Source organism: Cupressus sempervirens, chromosome 4 (assembly GCF_028749045.1).
Source record: "Cupressus sempervirens isolate cs-2001-9-10 chromosome 4, ASM2874904v1, whole genome shotgun sequence".
NCBI lineage: Eukaryota > Viridiplantae > Streptophyta > Pinopsida > Cupressales > Cupressaceae > Cupressus > Cupressus sempervirens.
In genome coordinates, this window is record NC_143121.1 from 738,962,473 (window position 1) to 738,980,193 (window position 17,721).

General features: G+C 37.7%; 1 protein-coding gene across 2 annotated transcripts in view; it reads left to right on the forward strand.

Annotated features, from left to right (window-relative positions):
* The window catches only part of LOC149563455 (callose synthase 10-like), a 190,269-nt gene that overhangs the window by 7,520 nt on the left and 165,028 nt on the right, over positions 1 to 17,721 (forward strand). For both annotated transcript variants that reach the window (XM_089826706.1, XM_089826707.1), the window contains exons 3-4: positions 16,080 to 16,177; positions 16,366 to 16,529. In XM_089826706.1, the coding sequence (XP_089682832.1) occupies positions 16,080 to 16,177; positions 16,366 to 16,529 (262 nt within the window). The remainder of the gene's footprint in view (positions 1 to 16,079; positions 16,178 to 16,365; positions 16,530 to 17,721) is intronic.

The window sequence follows — 17,721 nt, forward strand, 5'->3', positions numbered from 1 at the left end:
TTGGTCCTAAGAGGTGCTACGAGCAACTTAATGATACTTTGTATTCTTTATGGAACGAGTCATTGTTTTTTGATTTCTTTGTCATATGTCATTTTTCTCTATGAAGCAATTTTGTAGCATAGTTAAAACTCTTAAATTCTTTCATGTTCATTATCAAATTTGAATACTTGTTTATGTCTCATAAGATTTATCTTTCCGAATATGTACATTTGTTAGGTCCAAAATCAATTGTTGATCAACACTTATTAAACTATGTCATTTTTTCAGATTTATAAGTATAGGTAGATTAGATGCCCATTCTACAATTGAGTGTGTGACACATGAGATTCCCCAAAAAATGACCCATGTTCAAATATTTATGGACCTATGCTCTATTAATTGTACATTTTGGTAGTTAAGAAAGCCCATATGGTTGTAAGGCAGATATTAATTTTCCCTAAGTAGAAACAATTCTATTCACAATGTTGGAGGCGAAGTGCATATTTTGAGATGAATTTGGTATGGAAGAAATGATAGGCTTATGCATAAGCTAGATTGGATAAATGTGGAGGAATCAATTTGGTATGTAAGGGGTTTATGAACAACTCATGTATAGTTGTTGGGACCATGAGGGGATTAGGAGGATGGTAGGATCTTGAGGAGGATTATCATTGGGGCTGATGAGATCTTGTGATGGATATGAAGTATTAGGATATGGAGATGAAGTAATAATGGGATCTTGGGGAGGATATGAAAATGAAGGAATGCTTTGATCTATAGTTGGCATAATGACCCAAAAATCAGCAAGTTTCAAGTAATCTCCGAGTTTTTGGGATCGACAAGTTTTCCCTAGATTTACTTGCGACTCGGTAGGTGGTAAAATCGCTGAGTTTTTGCAAAAACTTGCCAAGAAATTGCCGATTTTTTTTGAAAATTATTTTTAAAAAATAAAATAAATTTAAAAAACCTTTTTTTAAAAGTATTATAATATTTTTGTTAAAAACAAAAGGCAAAAAACCTATATTTATTATATAAAAATAGAGAATTACAGGATGCTAGTAGAGTTGGGAAGAGGAAGATGTGATTGTAATGATGTATTTGCTTCTAATTTGACACAACTATTTACTATTTTGCTTCTTGTGATCAGCATTTCGCATGAGAAAGCAATTTTGTACCCACTATGTATTTATATTTATCTAAACTCTGCTTGTTTCTTTTGTGTTCTCTTTAATTAACTCATTACATCCTTCTTTTCAATGAATTTTGCCAAAAAGAAATTTGTATTTTTAATGAAATTTAGGTGGTTTTTTACGTTCCCGAGTTTTGTTGAAAAGCTGGCCTTGTTTTTCCCCATTTTTTTTAGGGGCTTGGCGAGTTGTTGCCGAGTGAGAGTTTTCCAACTATGCTTTGATCAACTTGAAAGGGGAACATTGGGTTCCATTTTCAAGGGTGCTATGCTCTTGATTTGAAGAGAATAATAGGTGAGGATGGAAGTGATGCAACGATCTAGCGCAGGAAATGAAGCGTTAATAAAGCTTAGAATGACACTTTTCTCTTCAGATGGAAGGGGTCATCTTGGGTCTTGATCTTGTTTGTTTAAGGACTCCTCTCTTCTGACTCAATACTGCGTTCCCTTGAAAAAACAATGCACAATCTCCAAGATGCTTCTGACTGCGAAGAATCCAAACCACTGTTTTGGGGGTTACGTCCCAAACAAGCAAAGCAAGAGGGTTTGGCATCCCAAATGCTGAAAGCTCAATCAGAGCCCAAAACCCAAATCCAAAATGTAATATGTCAATAATGCCTTCGAACTTTGTCTTCATCTCCTTATAACCCACCAAACTTAGCTCAAACCCTAAAAGTGTCTCCATGTGGCGTTGGGTTATGAAATAATATATTTCGAATTTTTAAAGTGGTTAAGTATCCAGAAAATGACCTTTTTCCCAATAGAAAGAAATCCGTTCACCGAAATGCTCTGAGTCAAAAGAGAAATATTTAGAAAAGTTCAAGACCTTTCCAACAAGCTATTACACCAAGGGATAAGCAATCCAGATGAGGCCAAAAACCCCTTATTACTCCAAAATGGCTATAACTTAGCCTTATTTAATTATTAAACTCTAACTTAGGAAATATTAAAAATATAACCCAAATAACCACAAAATGCCCAATTGACATCACAAACCATAAAATTATCCTGTCACTTGTCTGTGACTGAAGTCGGAAATCAAGGATCCATTGGCAGTCTCATCCCTAAAATCTAGGGATGCTCCTAAAATTTAGGAAACAAGCCCTATCCCTCTGAAATTGAACCCAAAGAGTAATCTCATGGAGACCAACCTTGGGCAAGATCATACTTCCTAAAAAGTAGGAACTAGCTCCTAAAAATAAGGAACGTCTCCCAACTGATCAATGACTGCTAGAACATCAAGTCCCCAACACTGAATAACCATACTGGGTCTCTATCCAACCCTGTCAGCCTACAAGACCTCATAATAAGCTGATTCAAATGTCTCTGCTAGATTGAGCTAAAAGAGGGGACATGACAGTCCTCCCCTCTCGAAGATGCTTGCCCACAAGCAATGAACAAACTGCTGTTGTGCCACTCTGATATATACTCCTGGGTGTGTGAAATGAAGCAACACATCAAGGATCGCCTAGTCAAACGCACTGCATAGGATAATACCAGGATCCCACACTGGATGAGAGTGTTCCCACAACCAAGGTGGTAACATACTAGAATCCCTGTAAGACAAGGCGTCAAACAAAACAGCACCCGGATTCCAACACCATCTGAACCAACACTCATCCATTAGGTATAAATAGGGATAACTAGAAACCTCTATCATGCCATATCTCTCCGCAACCATTGTGATACCACCATGAAAGTAATAATCGTCCAAAGCATCGTGTCTGCTAATACCCACATCATCCTGTAACCATGATCTCGGATGAAGTCTCTGTGATATAGATGTGATAGCCCATGTCGGAAACTGCTTGACATAATGCTCGATTGTTTGCTGGTCCCACCAACCAATCCTTCCAAACTGCTAAGTCAGGTGCCTACAGTCAATAACTATATCCTCTGAAGATGGGAGCGCACTATCACAACACGGATAATATATGTCTTGCTTCAATATCCCCATAGCCTTATGAAGAGCATGGAAATCTGCCATGGAAAATCCTCCACTATCTTGCTCATCAGTCATAAGAGCACTCCAACAGAGTGTAGATAACATCTTTTGAGTGACATCAAAGTGCTCAACCACTATGTCTACCCTCCTGTCATCAACCCTGAGTTGCCTAATCAAGCGATGAGGAGTCTGAAAATGATAGTTCTCAGGCATGTGTACTACCTCTGAATCTACGCTATGGTAGAATACTGTGTCGGAGTCATGTACATCGCTGTAAGGAGTATCCAGTATGCATTCACTAATGCATGTATCCTCATTTATAGTACTGCAACTTTGTACCTTTGAGACCACCTCCTCTGTCAATGATGAAATTGCTGTCACCGCACTATGCTCACTCTCATCAACTCCCCATGTGTCTGCACATACAGCTGAATCATGATCTTGGGATTTAGTGTCACTATGAGTACACACTACTTTGATTTCTAGGATATGGTCTAAGAAATTAGACTCATCATGAGATGAAGTCTCATCACCCAATGCCTTTGAAATGCATATGTCCGGATTACTCTCTTGTGCAAACTCACCAAAATAATCCTAACCCTCTGTATTACTTGTTGTTCCATTCTTAAGTTGAATACCATCATCAACATTATTACCTCCATTTGAAATAAATGTTACCTCATGATTTGAACTGCTGTTGCAAATTTCAGAATAGGCCTCACACCTTGGTGTCACATTTCCAACATCTCTAATGGTTTGTCCCCTGATTGTAATCTGTTCCAATTTGTGACCAAAGGCTTCTTTATTATCATTTAATATTTCTTTCTCTTTTTGCTGTTGAAAAGAGCTTGTAGATACCCAATTATCATCTGCTTCAGGTACATCCATAAATTCTGTAAAGGAAAGGAGGTTGCGTATCTCCTTAGGAAGAGAACAATACTGATGGTAGCTGCTCATAACTGCAACATTGAATGTTTTGGCAAGAGGCATCTTACTTGTGCTTGTTAACGAAGATGAAACCTTAGAGCACCCATTTTTCTTTCTAGCCATGGTAGGTTCTTAATCTATTCCAAACCCTTGCCAAAATGAATTATCAAAACTTTCTGGCTAGCACCCAGATGTCAAAATGAATTATCAAAACTTGTTAACCAATACCCAGATGCCAAAATGAATTATCAAAACTTTTTAGCCAGTACTCAAATGCTGAAATGAATTATAAAAACTTTTTATCCAATACCTAGATGCTAAAATGAATTATCAAAACTTTTTAGCCAGTACCTAGATGCTGAAATCTGTTGTGACAATTTCTTACAAACCCTACAGGCTGGCAGGATGTAAGCTCTGATACCATTGAAAGATCCCTGATGGATCTCTTCTGCTAATCTGCTGTAAATTTATATTTTTAAATTTGTTTTCCCTATTTATTAAAATTCTCTTGTAGAGCTAGACAAAAGTTGCAAAAGGGTTTGATTGTTTTGTATTTTTGATGATTTTCAATAAGTAATAACAAAATTACAATAACATGAACCAGTTTTGAAAATGTATTCCGAATATATTTAAAACAAAGTTGCTTCAAGCGGATTTTCTTGAATATATGCCTAATAAGTAATCGGATGAAGATTTATAATCATATCTAGATGAATACAACCAAGGACAAAGCCAACCTAAAGGCGTGAATGAGAAATATAAGCCCAGAAGGAAGTTACAGCTAGATTCCAGCTCTTCAAGTGCTGCACGTGGGAAAGAATATGGTTGCCAGGCGTGGCCGTACAATTGCAAAGTGTCCACACGTGGATAAAATGTCCAAACCCCAGCTAAAACTTTGACTCAATGCTGCGTTCCCCTGAAGAAACAATGCACAATCTCCAAGATGCTTCTGACTGCTAAGAATCCAAATCACTGTTTTGGGGGCTACGTCCCAAACAGGCAAAGCAAGAGAGTTTGGCGTCCCAAATGCTGAAAGCTCAATCAGAGCCCAAAACCCAAATCCGAAATGTAATATGTCAACAATACCTTGGAACTTTGTCTTCATCTCCTTATAACCCACCAAACTTAGCTCAAACCCTAAAAGTGTCTCCATGTGGCATTAGGTTATGAAATAATATATTTCTCCTTTTTAAAGTGGTTAAGTATCCAAAAAATGACCTTTTTCCCAATAGAAAGAAATTTGTTCACCGAAATGCTTTGAGTCAAAACATAAATATTTAAAAAAGTTCAAGACCTTTCCAACGAGCGATTACTCCAAGGGATAAGCAACCCAGATGAGGCCAAAAACCCCTTATTACTCCAAAATGGCTATAGCTTGGCCTTATTTAATTATTAAACGCTAACTTAGGAAATATTAAAAATATAACCCAAATAGCTACAAAATGCCCAATTGATATCACAAACCATAAAATCACCCTGTCACTTGTCTGTGACTGAAGTCGGAAATCAAGGATCCATTGGCAGTCTCATCCCTAAAATCTAGGGATGCTCCTAAAATTTAGGAAACAAGCCCTATCCCTCTGAAACTGAACCCAAAGAGTAATCTCATGGACACCCAACCCTGGGCAAGATCATACCTCCTAAAAAGTAGGAACTAGCTCCTAAAAACAAGGAACGTCTCCCAACTGATCAATAACTGCCAGAACATCAAGTCTCCAACACTGAATAACCATACTGGGTCTCTATCCAACCCTGTTAGCCTAAAAGACCTCATAATAAGTTGACTCACATGTCTTTGCTAGAGTGAGCTAAAAGAGGGGACATGACAAATTCTCCAATATAACTCCCTTACAAGTAATGTGAGCATGCCTTTATTAGGTGCTCAATTACAATGAATGGCCAAGAATAATTTGAAAGCAAGGGTCAAGATTAAACCACATTAGCCCTAATTAGGGTTTGCTACAAATATTAAATGCCCACCCCATTACAATTAAGCACCACCATGTGGGTCAATGGAAAAGCTATATTGCGTTCCAAGGACCAATGAGAAAATAGTTTGGGCATAACCACTAGATAAGATGCACCAACAAATGGTCCAATGAAAAATAACAATATTTTGTTGGCCAATGAGAAGAGCGGTTAGGTAGAAGCTTGTAGAAGAAGCCACCTTTTAATGGACCAATGAGATGATGCCACTTGTATTCACACCAATCCATCTCTAAGAATATTCTTTCTTGTACCCATTTTCTCTCTTGGTAGATTCAATGAATCAAGACACAATAGTGGGGTTCTACTAGGGCACTTGGGACATTCTCGTTGTTTGAGAAAATGGCTGGCACCTTAGCATGCTTGCCCTATTAACTTGATAAATACCTACCCTTAAATGATGGGAGATCAACCATTCTTCACAATAATGCTTAATTATGAGATAAACACACAAAATATGAGACTCAATATTTTTTCATTCATCAGGAACTGCTTTTACAATTTTTTGCAAACTCTTTAATTACCAAAAAACTCTAAAACATGAAAATTTCCTTTTTTGGTAGATTTTCACAATTTTAGAATTTTGCCATTTTGGGTAATTTGCCTAATAACTCTTGGAAAGCTGATTTTTACCTAAAGCTACCCCTTAACTAGATAAGAAGAATTGCCAACTAATTTTCGAAATTAGAAATATGATTTCAAAGTTATTACAAACAAAAGTTACTAAAAATGCAGAAAGAAAACTAAATGCTAATTTTGAAGGTCTAGATAATCTTTTAGGGTCTTAAAAATAAAATCTTTTGGCCATCAATAGAGCAGAGCTATATTGGCAAATAACGAAAAGCCACATCCGATTCAAAAGCTATGTCCCTCGGAAGTCCCTGCATCATTCTCCTCTTCTTGAAAGGAATGCAGCTCATGTAAGTGGTTGTCTGTGAACTCCTGCAACTTTGTGGGGTCCAACTTCATCACCTCACACTCGGAGATCGAGGTGCTATTTGTTGCTGGTAATCCATCCCACTGAATCAAATACCTATTGTAGTGACTATTTTGTTTGACTGTAGATTGTTTGTCTAGAATTTGGGTAATCTTTTCCTTAATTTTACTTTGAGGGTGGTGTTGCCAATCCACTTTGTCTCTACTATATGTCTTAGCAAGTTCTCTATGTAATGCATACGAATCAGAAACATTAAATACAAGAGAAATATCCAAATCATTTGGCAAACAAACCTCATAAGTGTTATCATTGATCTTGTTGAGATTTTTGTAAGGACCTATCATTTTTGTATTTCAGCTTATGATATGTTCCAATAGGAAATTGCTCACGTCTTAAGTATACCACCACCAAATCGCCTTCATCAATTTTTTTTTTCATTCTATTGACATTTGCAACAACTTTGTATCTCTCATTACTGTCCTGCAACTTACTCCTCACTCCTTGCTGGAGTTGTTGAAGGTGTTCAGCAAATGCTTCCCCATCATCGCTAATTCTATCTTGCATAGGAAGTTGTACGAGGTCCAAAACACCTTGAGGATTCTTACCATGCAAAATTTGAAAATGAGATTTCCCAGTTGATTTGTTAATAGAACTGTTGTAAGAAAACTCTGCTTGAGGTAATGCCAAGTCCCATTGCTTGGGCTTTTCACCAACGGTGCACCTTAATAGATTTCTCAAATTGTGATTGACCACCTCAGTTTGCCCATCTATTTGGGGATGATAGGCATTGCTAAATTGTAGCTGTGTTCCCATCTTCTTCCATAAGGTCCTCGAGAAATGACTCAAAAGTTTAGTATCCCTATCATATGTGATGGTTTTTGGAATGTCATGGAGTCTAACAACTTCTGAGAAAAATAATTCTGTTGCCCGTGTTGCATTACTAGATTTTTTACAAGCATTAAAATGAACCATCTTGGAGAATCTACCAACAACTGCAAAAATAGAATTTGTACCTCGCTGGCTGTGGGGAAGCTGTAACCCTTGAACGGTTAAAAGATTTGTCTTCTTGAATCGCCGATATTATATGCCAAGTGTACATTTCGGCCTCTTAAGGAAATAAATAAATATGGAAAAGAACTCGAAGGTTATAAATCAAAAGGATAATTTATAAGCATATATATTTACTTGTGCGCACACACACACACACACATATATTTTATTAAGATGGCATCATATTTAATGTTTATCCAAGATTGTACCTATTAATTATGTATATCTAAATACATATTTCACCTAGAAGATTATTTTATCTTCTTATCCACTCATGGTGTACACATATTTAAATGTACATATTTTAATAAATATAATTGTGTATAAAATAATATTATTGTGTCACCTTATTTTTATATCTGTGTATGTACATAGTATGTACTTTGATTAAGATAAAATGTTTAATGTTTTAAAGATTACCCAATAGCTCATGCGTGTCTAATGTGTGTATCCTATCATGTAGTCGCTAGGTCCTCACCCATGATGATTCAAGATTCATACCCATTTGCCGAGTGATGGTGATGCTTCTGTGCCCCATTCTTTTCTGACAATGCTTCCACCCCTTCGAGGTGCTTCCTACAAGGAAATTCTCTACAGTTAAATCATATACCATAACAAGTTATCAATCATATCAATCATAAATGATCATAACGGCTAACCGCCTTTTCAATTCCATGAATTCATGATAAATAATCAACTAGCGTATTATCTTCATATGAAATTATAACGACTAACCATCTTACCATTTCGCAGGATTATGACAAATTTTAACTGTCAACTGACTTCATGTGAACCTTAGTGGTCTATATGAATATTTTAAATTGGGTCAAAAATTGGGATGTAACAATTTCAATCTATATATGTGATTGTACTTGAACATTTTTTAATATTAATAAAAGTGATTTTTTTTGGCATAGCTGGGTTTTTCCCTTCAATTGGAAGGGTTTTCGTGGCATAATTTCTTGTGTCTTTTGTGGATCTTTATTCTCTTTTTTGATTGCCATTTATCCTTTTATTTGGGCAAAACATCAACAATTTTTCCCCATCATTTTGGCATTTGCTGTGGAAACTTGAAGGACATTTTGATATCGCTCAGCTATTTAAAGAGTAGTAGACAAAGCCAGCTTGGGTGGAGAGCAGACATGGGTCTACCTGGAGGATATGTTGGTAGGATAGAGGTGGCTCAATAGAGTTCAATGGTGAAAAACCACAAGGGCAGCAAAGACTGGCGGCACAAATGAACAAACCCTAATAGCATTGACAAGGATAAAATGAATGCAACCCAAATGTGGTGCATACAAATCTATAGAATTAGGTGATATATAGAGCAAAGATATAAGGTTAATAATAGATCTGCGAGACCCTTGTAAAGAACATTTTACTAAGGACGAAACAAGGTTGATATATTGGTCTTTGCATATTGCAGGCTGTTATAATGAAATAATGATGGGTTGTGCTATAAGATATGGTACTTGAATGAGTGTTCATAGGTGTATAAGTTACTTTAATTGTTTTATATTTTTCTGCAATTGTTGTTATGGTCCTCACACCCCTTTACATTGGGGTGTACACTACAAATTTGAGAAGCATATGCCTTGCTCTCTATTTGGTTAACATCCACATACACGTATAGCCATTCATTCTTTTGATAAACAAGATGTCGTATCCTCCCTAAGTAAATAAGAATTTCTTTGGCATTCGTCACTTTGTTATCTTGAAGGATGAAACCAATTTGACAGTGGTTGCAGATTACTGGTCTTTATTGTACCCTTGGTTTTGCACTTACAAATCATACAAGAATAGAGGGTTTTGCTTTTCCATGTGTTAAGGTATCAAATGCTTATATATGGGTAAGTTTTTCACTTCTCCCAAACCCTGGTTCAGTCACATTAATGGACTGCCAACCACCGATGAAGAAAATATATACTTAGACAAGCTTAATAGGTACTCTGAAATCACATTTTACATCTGTCCTCTACCCTCATCTTCCACCTGGATAGAACAAGATTTTTTAATCTGCCTTTCTTGATATCACGATTATTCCATGTGGAACCAGCCTGAGCGTATAGAAAGAACCTTTCTGCCCGCTTCAGTCATCCACACTAAGCATTGGAAAGTAAAGAAAAGTAGAAAAAAACCCTAGTCTTTTTAATCTTTTATTCCCTGAGCAATGATAACAAAATCACTCCTCTGTTCTTTCCCAACTTCCAATTTCAAATCATTTGAAAAGATGTATTTTAGGAAAGCTAAGAACAAAAATATGCTGAGATGCACAACTCACACACAAAAGTGGGCAGAAAGAGAGGCCGAGTTGGCTCGTTTAGCCATTATGGTGAGGAACTAAAAAATTATCACTGTCAAGGATAATGCTCTTTGTAGAATGGAAATAGAATTCAGGTTCACAGAGTAATGCAAATGATATAGAGTACTGCAATTGATATACACATAAAGCAAAACATAGAATGTACCTTAATACTACAATACTGATGGGCAAGGAAATGGTTTATTTATTCACACCAAAAAACATCGTGGGTACATTGACAATATTCCAAGTACTTTATAGAAGGGTTGGTTGGTTGGGTACTAACCAACGCATTCTCTCACATCATAACTACCCAGCCCGATTAAGCTTTAACAAGTACTAAGTACAGTAATTACTTTATTCTGACTACATCTATCCCCCTCAAAAAAGAGAAGTTGTCCTCTAGACGACTGCTAAACACTGGAAAAAAAGCTGTGATTTTAAGAAGAGGGATTTGAAGACATCCCTGTACTCGGAGCTCCTTGTAGCCACTGCAGGTCACGTTCATCTGTCTTTTGTTTTGTCTAAACACCTTGTAGTACTCTTAGGGCATCCATCTTCTTTGCTTCTGCTGTGGCTATCTTGCTTTGCAAGTCAGTTTTCTCTATCCTCCAAGCCTCCTCCATGACAACTTCCTCTACTTTCCATTGATCTTGAAGAGTTTGCCTTTCCAACTCCCATTCCTTAGCCAAGCTTTTTCCCTGCTGGAGTTCTAGGAAGGTCCTACGAAAGGCACCTTCCATAGCTGTAAGGGTCTCCATGAGAGGCAGTGGTTGTTCCTGACGACCGAGAATAATAGATCTATTTGTCCATGTAGTTGCTGTGTTGTCCTGCGAATATCCACTTTGTTTAATAGTCCCCAGTCTATATGGCAACTCGTTTGCATAAATGCGGCCAATGCTTCAGCTGCTGTTATGACAGCTTCTAGATTCTGAGACCTAGCCTGTTGCATGAGCTCCTTGGTAGAATGCTTTATGGTGTGCAACTCGATGAGAAATAACTCTGTCTTGGCTGTGAAAGAAACTGTGTCAGGAGGCTCCCCACACTCGCTTTGTATCTCTACTGGGTTCTCATCAACTATCGGTAGAGGGCAAGACACCATCCCTTCTTCAAGTAATCAGTCAACCTCCTCCATGACTGTATCCGCCATAGTCGTCATACTCTCCTTAGTGAGAATCTCTCCCTGTTGGTTATCCACTGCCCCTGTTGGCTGGACTACAAGGGCAACTGGGTGCACTACTTCTGGGCCTAGAGGTATTTGCAACCTCACCTTATGTGCACACTTTGTCAGGCATCTCAAATCTATTACTTTAGTACGGGTGTGCTGTTTTGGGGGCATTAGCTGTGCCATCCTTGGAAGTGATAATTTGGAAGCCCCCCATTTTGGAAGTTGTTGCTTGTCGCCCACTACTTCGGCTCTCTCCAAGTTTGGGTTGGGAACATTCGTAAGCATTACTTTGATAGCAATTCCTGTAGCAATTCCTTTGGGACCACCAATCATGCTTTGGTCATGGTAAATCTCTGGAGATTCTAATATTCTTGTTGGAAGTGGCCCCTTTGCAGGTGGTAAGAAAGCAACTTCCTGTGGAGTTCCCTGTAGGTGACTTAGGCGTATTTTTGCCTCTTGGGAATATGAGGAAGATGAATCTGTATCGCTCACCTCCTCTTCGGAACTCTCTTCATCCTCTTCTAGTGTCTTCACCACAACTGCCTGTTTTGGTTTCTTTTTTCGTGGTTTGCCGCTGTGAGATCCTAGACTCATGGAGCGAGTATGTTATAGCTGGCTTGTAGGGTTCGAGCCTATTGGTTGGCATCAATGTCCCTTGATGTTCGCTACTCACTTGAGTCCGTTACTACTACTAAAAATAAAGCCACGACATGATGGGGCATGTAAAAGGCTTTGTGTTTTAACTCCGTGAATTCCCGAAGTCTTTCAGAAAGAAACTGGGCCCAGTTATACGCCTGTCCCTTATATAATCCATCAACCACGAGCAACATCCAAAGGGCAATGTTTGAAGTGCGGCTGCCGGCTGTGAGCTTACTTTTCACCATATCTACAATGCATCGCCATTCATCATTTACAATGAAAATTTTCTTGAGACCCCTCCTGTTCTTCAAAATTCCTTCTCATTCTAAATTTGTAAGAGCTTTTTTGCACATTAGTTTCAACCACTTCTTCTTTTCCTCTACTAACATTAGGGTTTTTCCAGTTCTTGCCCTCTATCGAGAATTCTGAGAACCTTATTTATTTCCTTGGCTGAGTAAGAAACTGTCACCGATTGCTGGAAATATTGGACTGTAGATTTATGGCATGATCTATCATAACCTGTGACCAAATTTTGTAATATAGGTTTAAACTCCTTTAATTCAAAGATTGACATGAAAATTATTTTATCTACCTCAGCTGTGCACAATGCCTTTTTAGAGGATGATCCTCTTCCGCTTTCTCCCACCAGGTCTTGCACTCGCTTCCTCTCACACTTTCAAACGTGATATTATTAGTAGTGATCTTTTGTGCCATTTTATCCTTGCCCTTTGTCATCTTCCGTATCTCCGTCTTTTCTTTTAGTGCCGTTGGCTTCTTCTTTTCGGAATCAATAATGTTCCCTCTGCTAAGGTTTCCTATGCTTAATTTCACCATCGTGTGGTGATGCCTCAATTCAAAAATATCTTTAATTGTTTGTATATGCTAATTGTGCCAACCGTTCCTGTGGTGTGGCTTCCTGCAATCCTCCTTATGGGTGTCCTCCACGTACAATAGTGTGGTACGGATCAGATATTGGCTCCGTACGGACGTAGTATGTGCTCGTATGACCTATGAGCAACTTCCCTTGTACGAACTTGATTTGGAGAGTTGTTCCTGTACCGACTGGGTATGGTCCCATGTGGCAAAGATGGCATTTACAGCTCCCTCGTACGGACTTGGTATGGTGTGTTGTCTCCCTACAGATTTCACGTAGCCTCCCTTGCCTGGTGTCTTCCTTTGTACAGCCACCCGTATTGCTTCTTCCCTCCGTACGACCTCTACCAATCTTGTTTCCCCTCGTACGACTACTGTTACCCTTTGTACGATAGCATCTGTACACCGCACTTCCCTTGAATGTTCTCATACAACTGCTATGTTCTTCTTGTCTTCAGGTCGTACGACTATTGTTCCCCTTCGTACGACAACGTCTGTGCATCATTCTTCCTGTGAATGCTCTTGTACGATCGCTATGTTCTTCTTGTCTTTAGGGGCGGTTGTTTCTGGAGGTATTCCAATAAAGGTGATGGTTTGTACGACAACCCTTTATATGAGTTAGTGAGAACGTTTTCTGGTAGGCCGCTTTTTGCTTTTCTTGTTTGTTCATTTCCTCCTTTCATACTTATAAAATAGCTAGTTATCCGTTTATTCCTGATGGAACTCTACCTCCCGATGGAACACTCCCTCCTGATGGAACACTTCCTCCTAATGGAACACTTCCTCTCGACGAACTTGATTCTTGATTATCGGAAGTATCCTCTTCTCCGGAACTTTGCTCCTGTCGGAGGTCTCTTCATGCAAGTGTCTCTGGATTTTTGTACCCTAACTTCCTTCTTGGTGTCTCCAAGATGACCAAATTGGCTATACCTTCGATTTTATGCTCAATCAACCCCTCTGGGATTCTGGTGGAATCCCCTTGTCCTCCTTTCAAGTTACGACGTCTCTCCTGCTGTTGCTAGAGACGTAGTGTCCTCAAGGCGACTTCCTCCTCTATTTCTTCTCTTAGTACCTGCCTCAGATATATGTTTGGAATCAAGGGCATGCATCCGTTTAGTGTCTGTTTCCCTTTTGGAATTTTCATGTTCCTCCAAGTCACGTTCCCTAGTCCTCCTTCCATTAAACTGTTGGAGTACTTGTTGTCTCCTTTGTTCCCTTTGTGTCTCAGCTCTTTCCTCTACCACCTGTAACAAATTGCGTGCCAATAGGCGAAGAATCTAGCCCAGGAGATCGTACACCGTTGGTGGCACCGAAAGTTCGTCGCGTACCATACCTTTAGGGACTGTTCTCTCATGGGCTTCCCTTTGTACATATTGATCAACCGCAACTTCCCAAGCTGTCATTAGATCATGTGTCAATTGATCTTTCTTGTTTATTTCCTCTTCTTCTTTGTCACTATTTGTTACTTGTATATGTGGTAGAAAGGGCCTTTCCATTACTCCATCCTGTCGACCTCCAAGTTCAAACTTAGGCAATGACGCCAAAAATGTAGAATGGAAATAGAACTCACGTTCACAGAGTAATGCAAATGATATAGAGTAATACAATTGATATACACATAAAGCAAAACATAGAATGTACCTTAATACCACAATACCAATGGGCAAGGAAGATGGTTTATTTATTCATACCAAAAACCATAGTGTGTACATTGACAATATTCCAAGTACTTTATAAAAGGGCCGGTTTGTTGGGAAAACCAACCGACACATTCCCTCACCTCCTAACACATTCCCTCGCCTCCTAACTACCCAACTCGATTAAGCTTTAACAAGTACTAAGTACAACAGTTACTTTATTCCGACTACATCTAGATGTAGTCAGAATAAAGTAACTGTTGTACTTAGTACTTGTTAAATTCCCTCACCTCCTAACTACCCAGCCCGACTAAGCTTTAACAAGTACTAGGTACAATAGTTACTTTATTCCGACTACATCTAAAGTACTTGAAATATTGTCAATGTACACATGATGTTTGTTGGTATGAATAAATAAACCATATTCTCGCCCATCGATATTGTGGTATTAAGGTACATTCTATGTTTTGCTTTATTTGTATATCAATTGTAGTGTTCTATATCATTTGCATTACTTTGTGAATGTGAGTTTTATTTCCATTCTACACTCTGGCAGCTCATAACATACACTTTCAACAATTTCAACTTTGCCCCTTTCATAAATCTACATATTTCTATCCTTTTCTTTCCATTGCTCTGTTTAACTAGTAAACAATCAGAGTTTGGGTTTTGTCTTTGTTATCCTTTGATAGAGATTGTTTGAAGTTTGAAATATCTTGGTTTTCATCTTTTCCGTCCAATCTTCCTTGCTTTTCCTTCTTCCAAAGTTTGGTCTCCTCCAAACCTTACACTTGAATCTGATTTTGGTTGCTTTCCATGTTTCCACACCCACTGTAATAAATTGATGGTTATTTTAAAAATACCATGTAAATATTCCTTTTTGGGTAACTGGGATTGAAGCAACAGCATAAGTTTGCTATTTCTGTGATATTTGCATTTCAATTTTTTTTTCTAACATTGGGTTCCTTTTGGAAACCTTGTCAAACTTAGCTCTTTTTGTTTTTTAGTTTAACTTTTGGAGGAGTGGTATGCACAACCTGATAAGACTGCTAAGAATCCTTTTCTTAAGACATTTCTTTCAACATAAATAATCTTTTCTGTAAAATTAGAAAATTTTGTTATCATTGTACTGTATATCTCCATTTTTCTTGAAATTTAATATCTTTCCGTAATCAATACATAATTCTCAGTCATAGCTATAGGAAATTTGAGATACCATAATAAAAGGGAGGAAATGTCAAAAGGTTACGTTTGCAATTGTTGAATTACTAAGTAATATTTACTGAAAAATGTGCACTTATGTGCTTGCTTATTTGTGCATTAGGAATACTAAACTATTAGATGGTTGTGAGCTTGTTGTTGACTCAATGCATCTAATTACATTTGTGGGTTTCTAAGAAACAGCTTTCCTTTTTGATGCAAACTAAAAGGTACATCCTTTTACCTGCAGTGTGTGAACATGCTTATTCACTGGCACAAAACTTGGATCCTACTAGTGATGGAAGAGGTGTACTGCAGTTTAAAACAGGGTTGATGTCTGTAATAAAGGTATTGTCATTTAACCCTAATGCTTTGAGATTACCATTTTCCATCTCTAGTGAGTATTGAGATAGCAGTGATTAATGGAATGTTAAGAGTAGACATCTTGGTCTAATATATCTAGCCATTATAGTTATGTGTTTTGTTTACTGTTGGTTTCTGATCTTTTACGAATGTTTACTTCGAATGCAATACAGCAAAAGCTTGCAAAGAAGGATGGAGCAAAGTTTGATCGGAGCCAAGATATTGCCCGATTAAGGGAGTTCTACAAGGCATACAGAGAGCGACATAGAGTGGATGAACTTCAAGAAGAAGAGCGGAAGTGGAGGGAGTCTGGTTCTATCAGCGGTGACCTGGGAGAGTATGTGCTTCAAAGTCAAACATATAAGAATAGAAAGTGAAGATTGGAAATCCAGATAACAGTGTAATTTGAAGGATATATGCTGCAATTCTATTAGATCTTTTGTGTATTGTAAATTTCAAATGAGTTTGATTGTTATCAAATTGTTTTGATGTTAAGTAGTTGATAGCTCTTAGTGAACACTTCTATTGTTAGGATGCAAAACTGTCTGAATGCTTTGTTCTACGCTGTTGCACAAGTATTGGTGGAACTGGATCCTGGAGAAACACTTTGTTTACAATTTCTATGTGGTAAATGTAGCAAGGGTTAAAGCACCCAGACCTGAAAAAGCTGATGCTGCCCCTGCTGGAAAACATCTGCTTGGGGAAAATAAGTTTCATAGAAAAGATTATACAGTGTAGAGATTATTTTCTCATCCTACATAAAATACAAAACTTGATCGAGATAACAACTGGATAAAAGGCTTTGATGAGTCACAGTATACATTGTAGAAACAAAAATTAAGTGAATTGCTTCTTCAGTTTTGTGTCCTGCTAATTCAAAGAAGACACTTTATGATCATAATATTTTGTAGTGAAATGCTGACTAGTCAGAATGAGAAGCAGCCAGACAAGATGCATAACAGAGGCTAGAACTATAGCCAAAATAGATCAATATGTGTTGGGATTATTGTATTATGTCTATAGGTTAGGCAAATAAATATATAGACAAAATAGATGTTATTATCTAGGTTACTAGACAAAGTTATTATATTATCTAGGTTACTAGACAAAGTTATTATATCAGATATATAATGTTTTAGTTTTTACTTTTCAATTATCACATGTGATGGTTGGAACTCTTGGAAGGTTAGTTAATAAATAGATAGACAAAATAGATGTTATTATCTAGGCTAGTAGACAAAGTCAGCATATCAGATATGTAATGTTTTAGTTTTTAATTGTCACATGTGATGGTTGGATGTGAATAATTTTCTGTAGGGTAGTTTGGGTTAGAAAATAAAGTTCACTAACACAATGAGAGGGTGGGGAGTGAATTAGTTGTGTGCTTAAATCAAACTAAAATTAACCTTATGAAATCCAAATCCAATAACCAATAAATGCAACAACCACAATTTAAGAAACATGCACAAGAACACAAGATATGTTAACTTGGGAAACCCCTGATTAGAGGGAAACCTCCGGTGGGAATG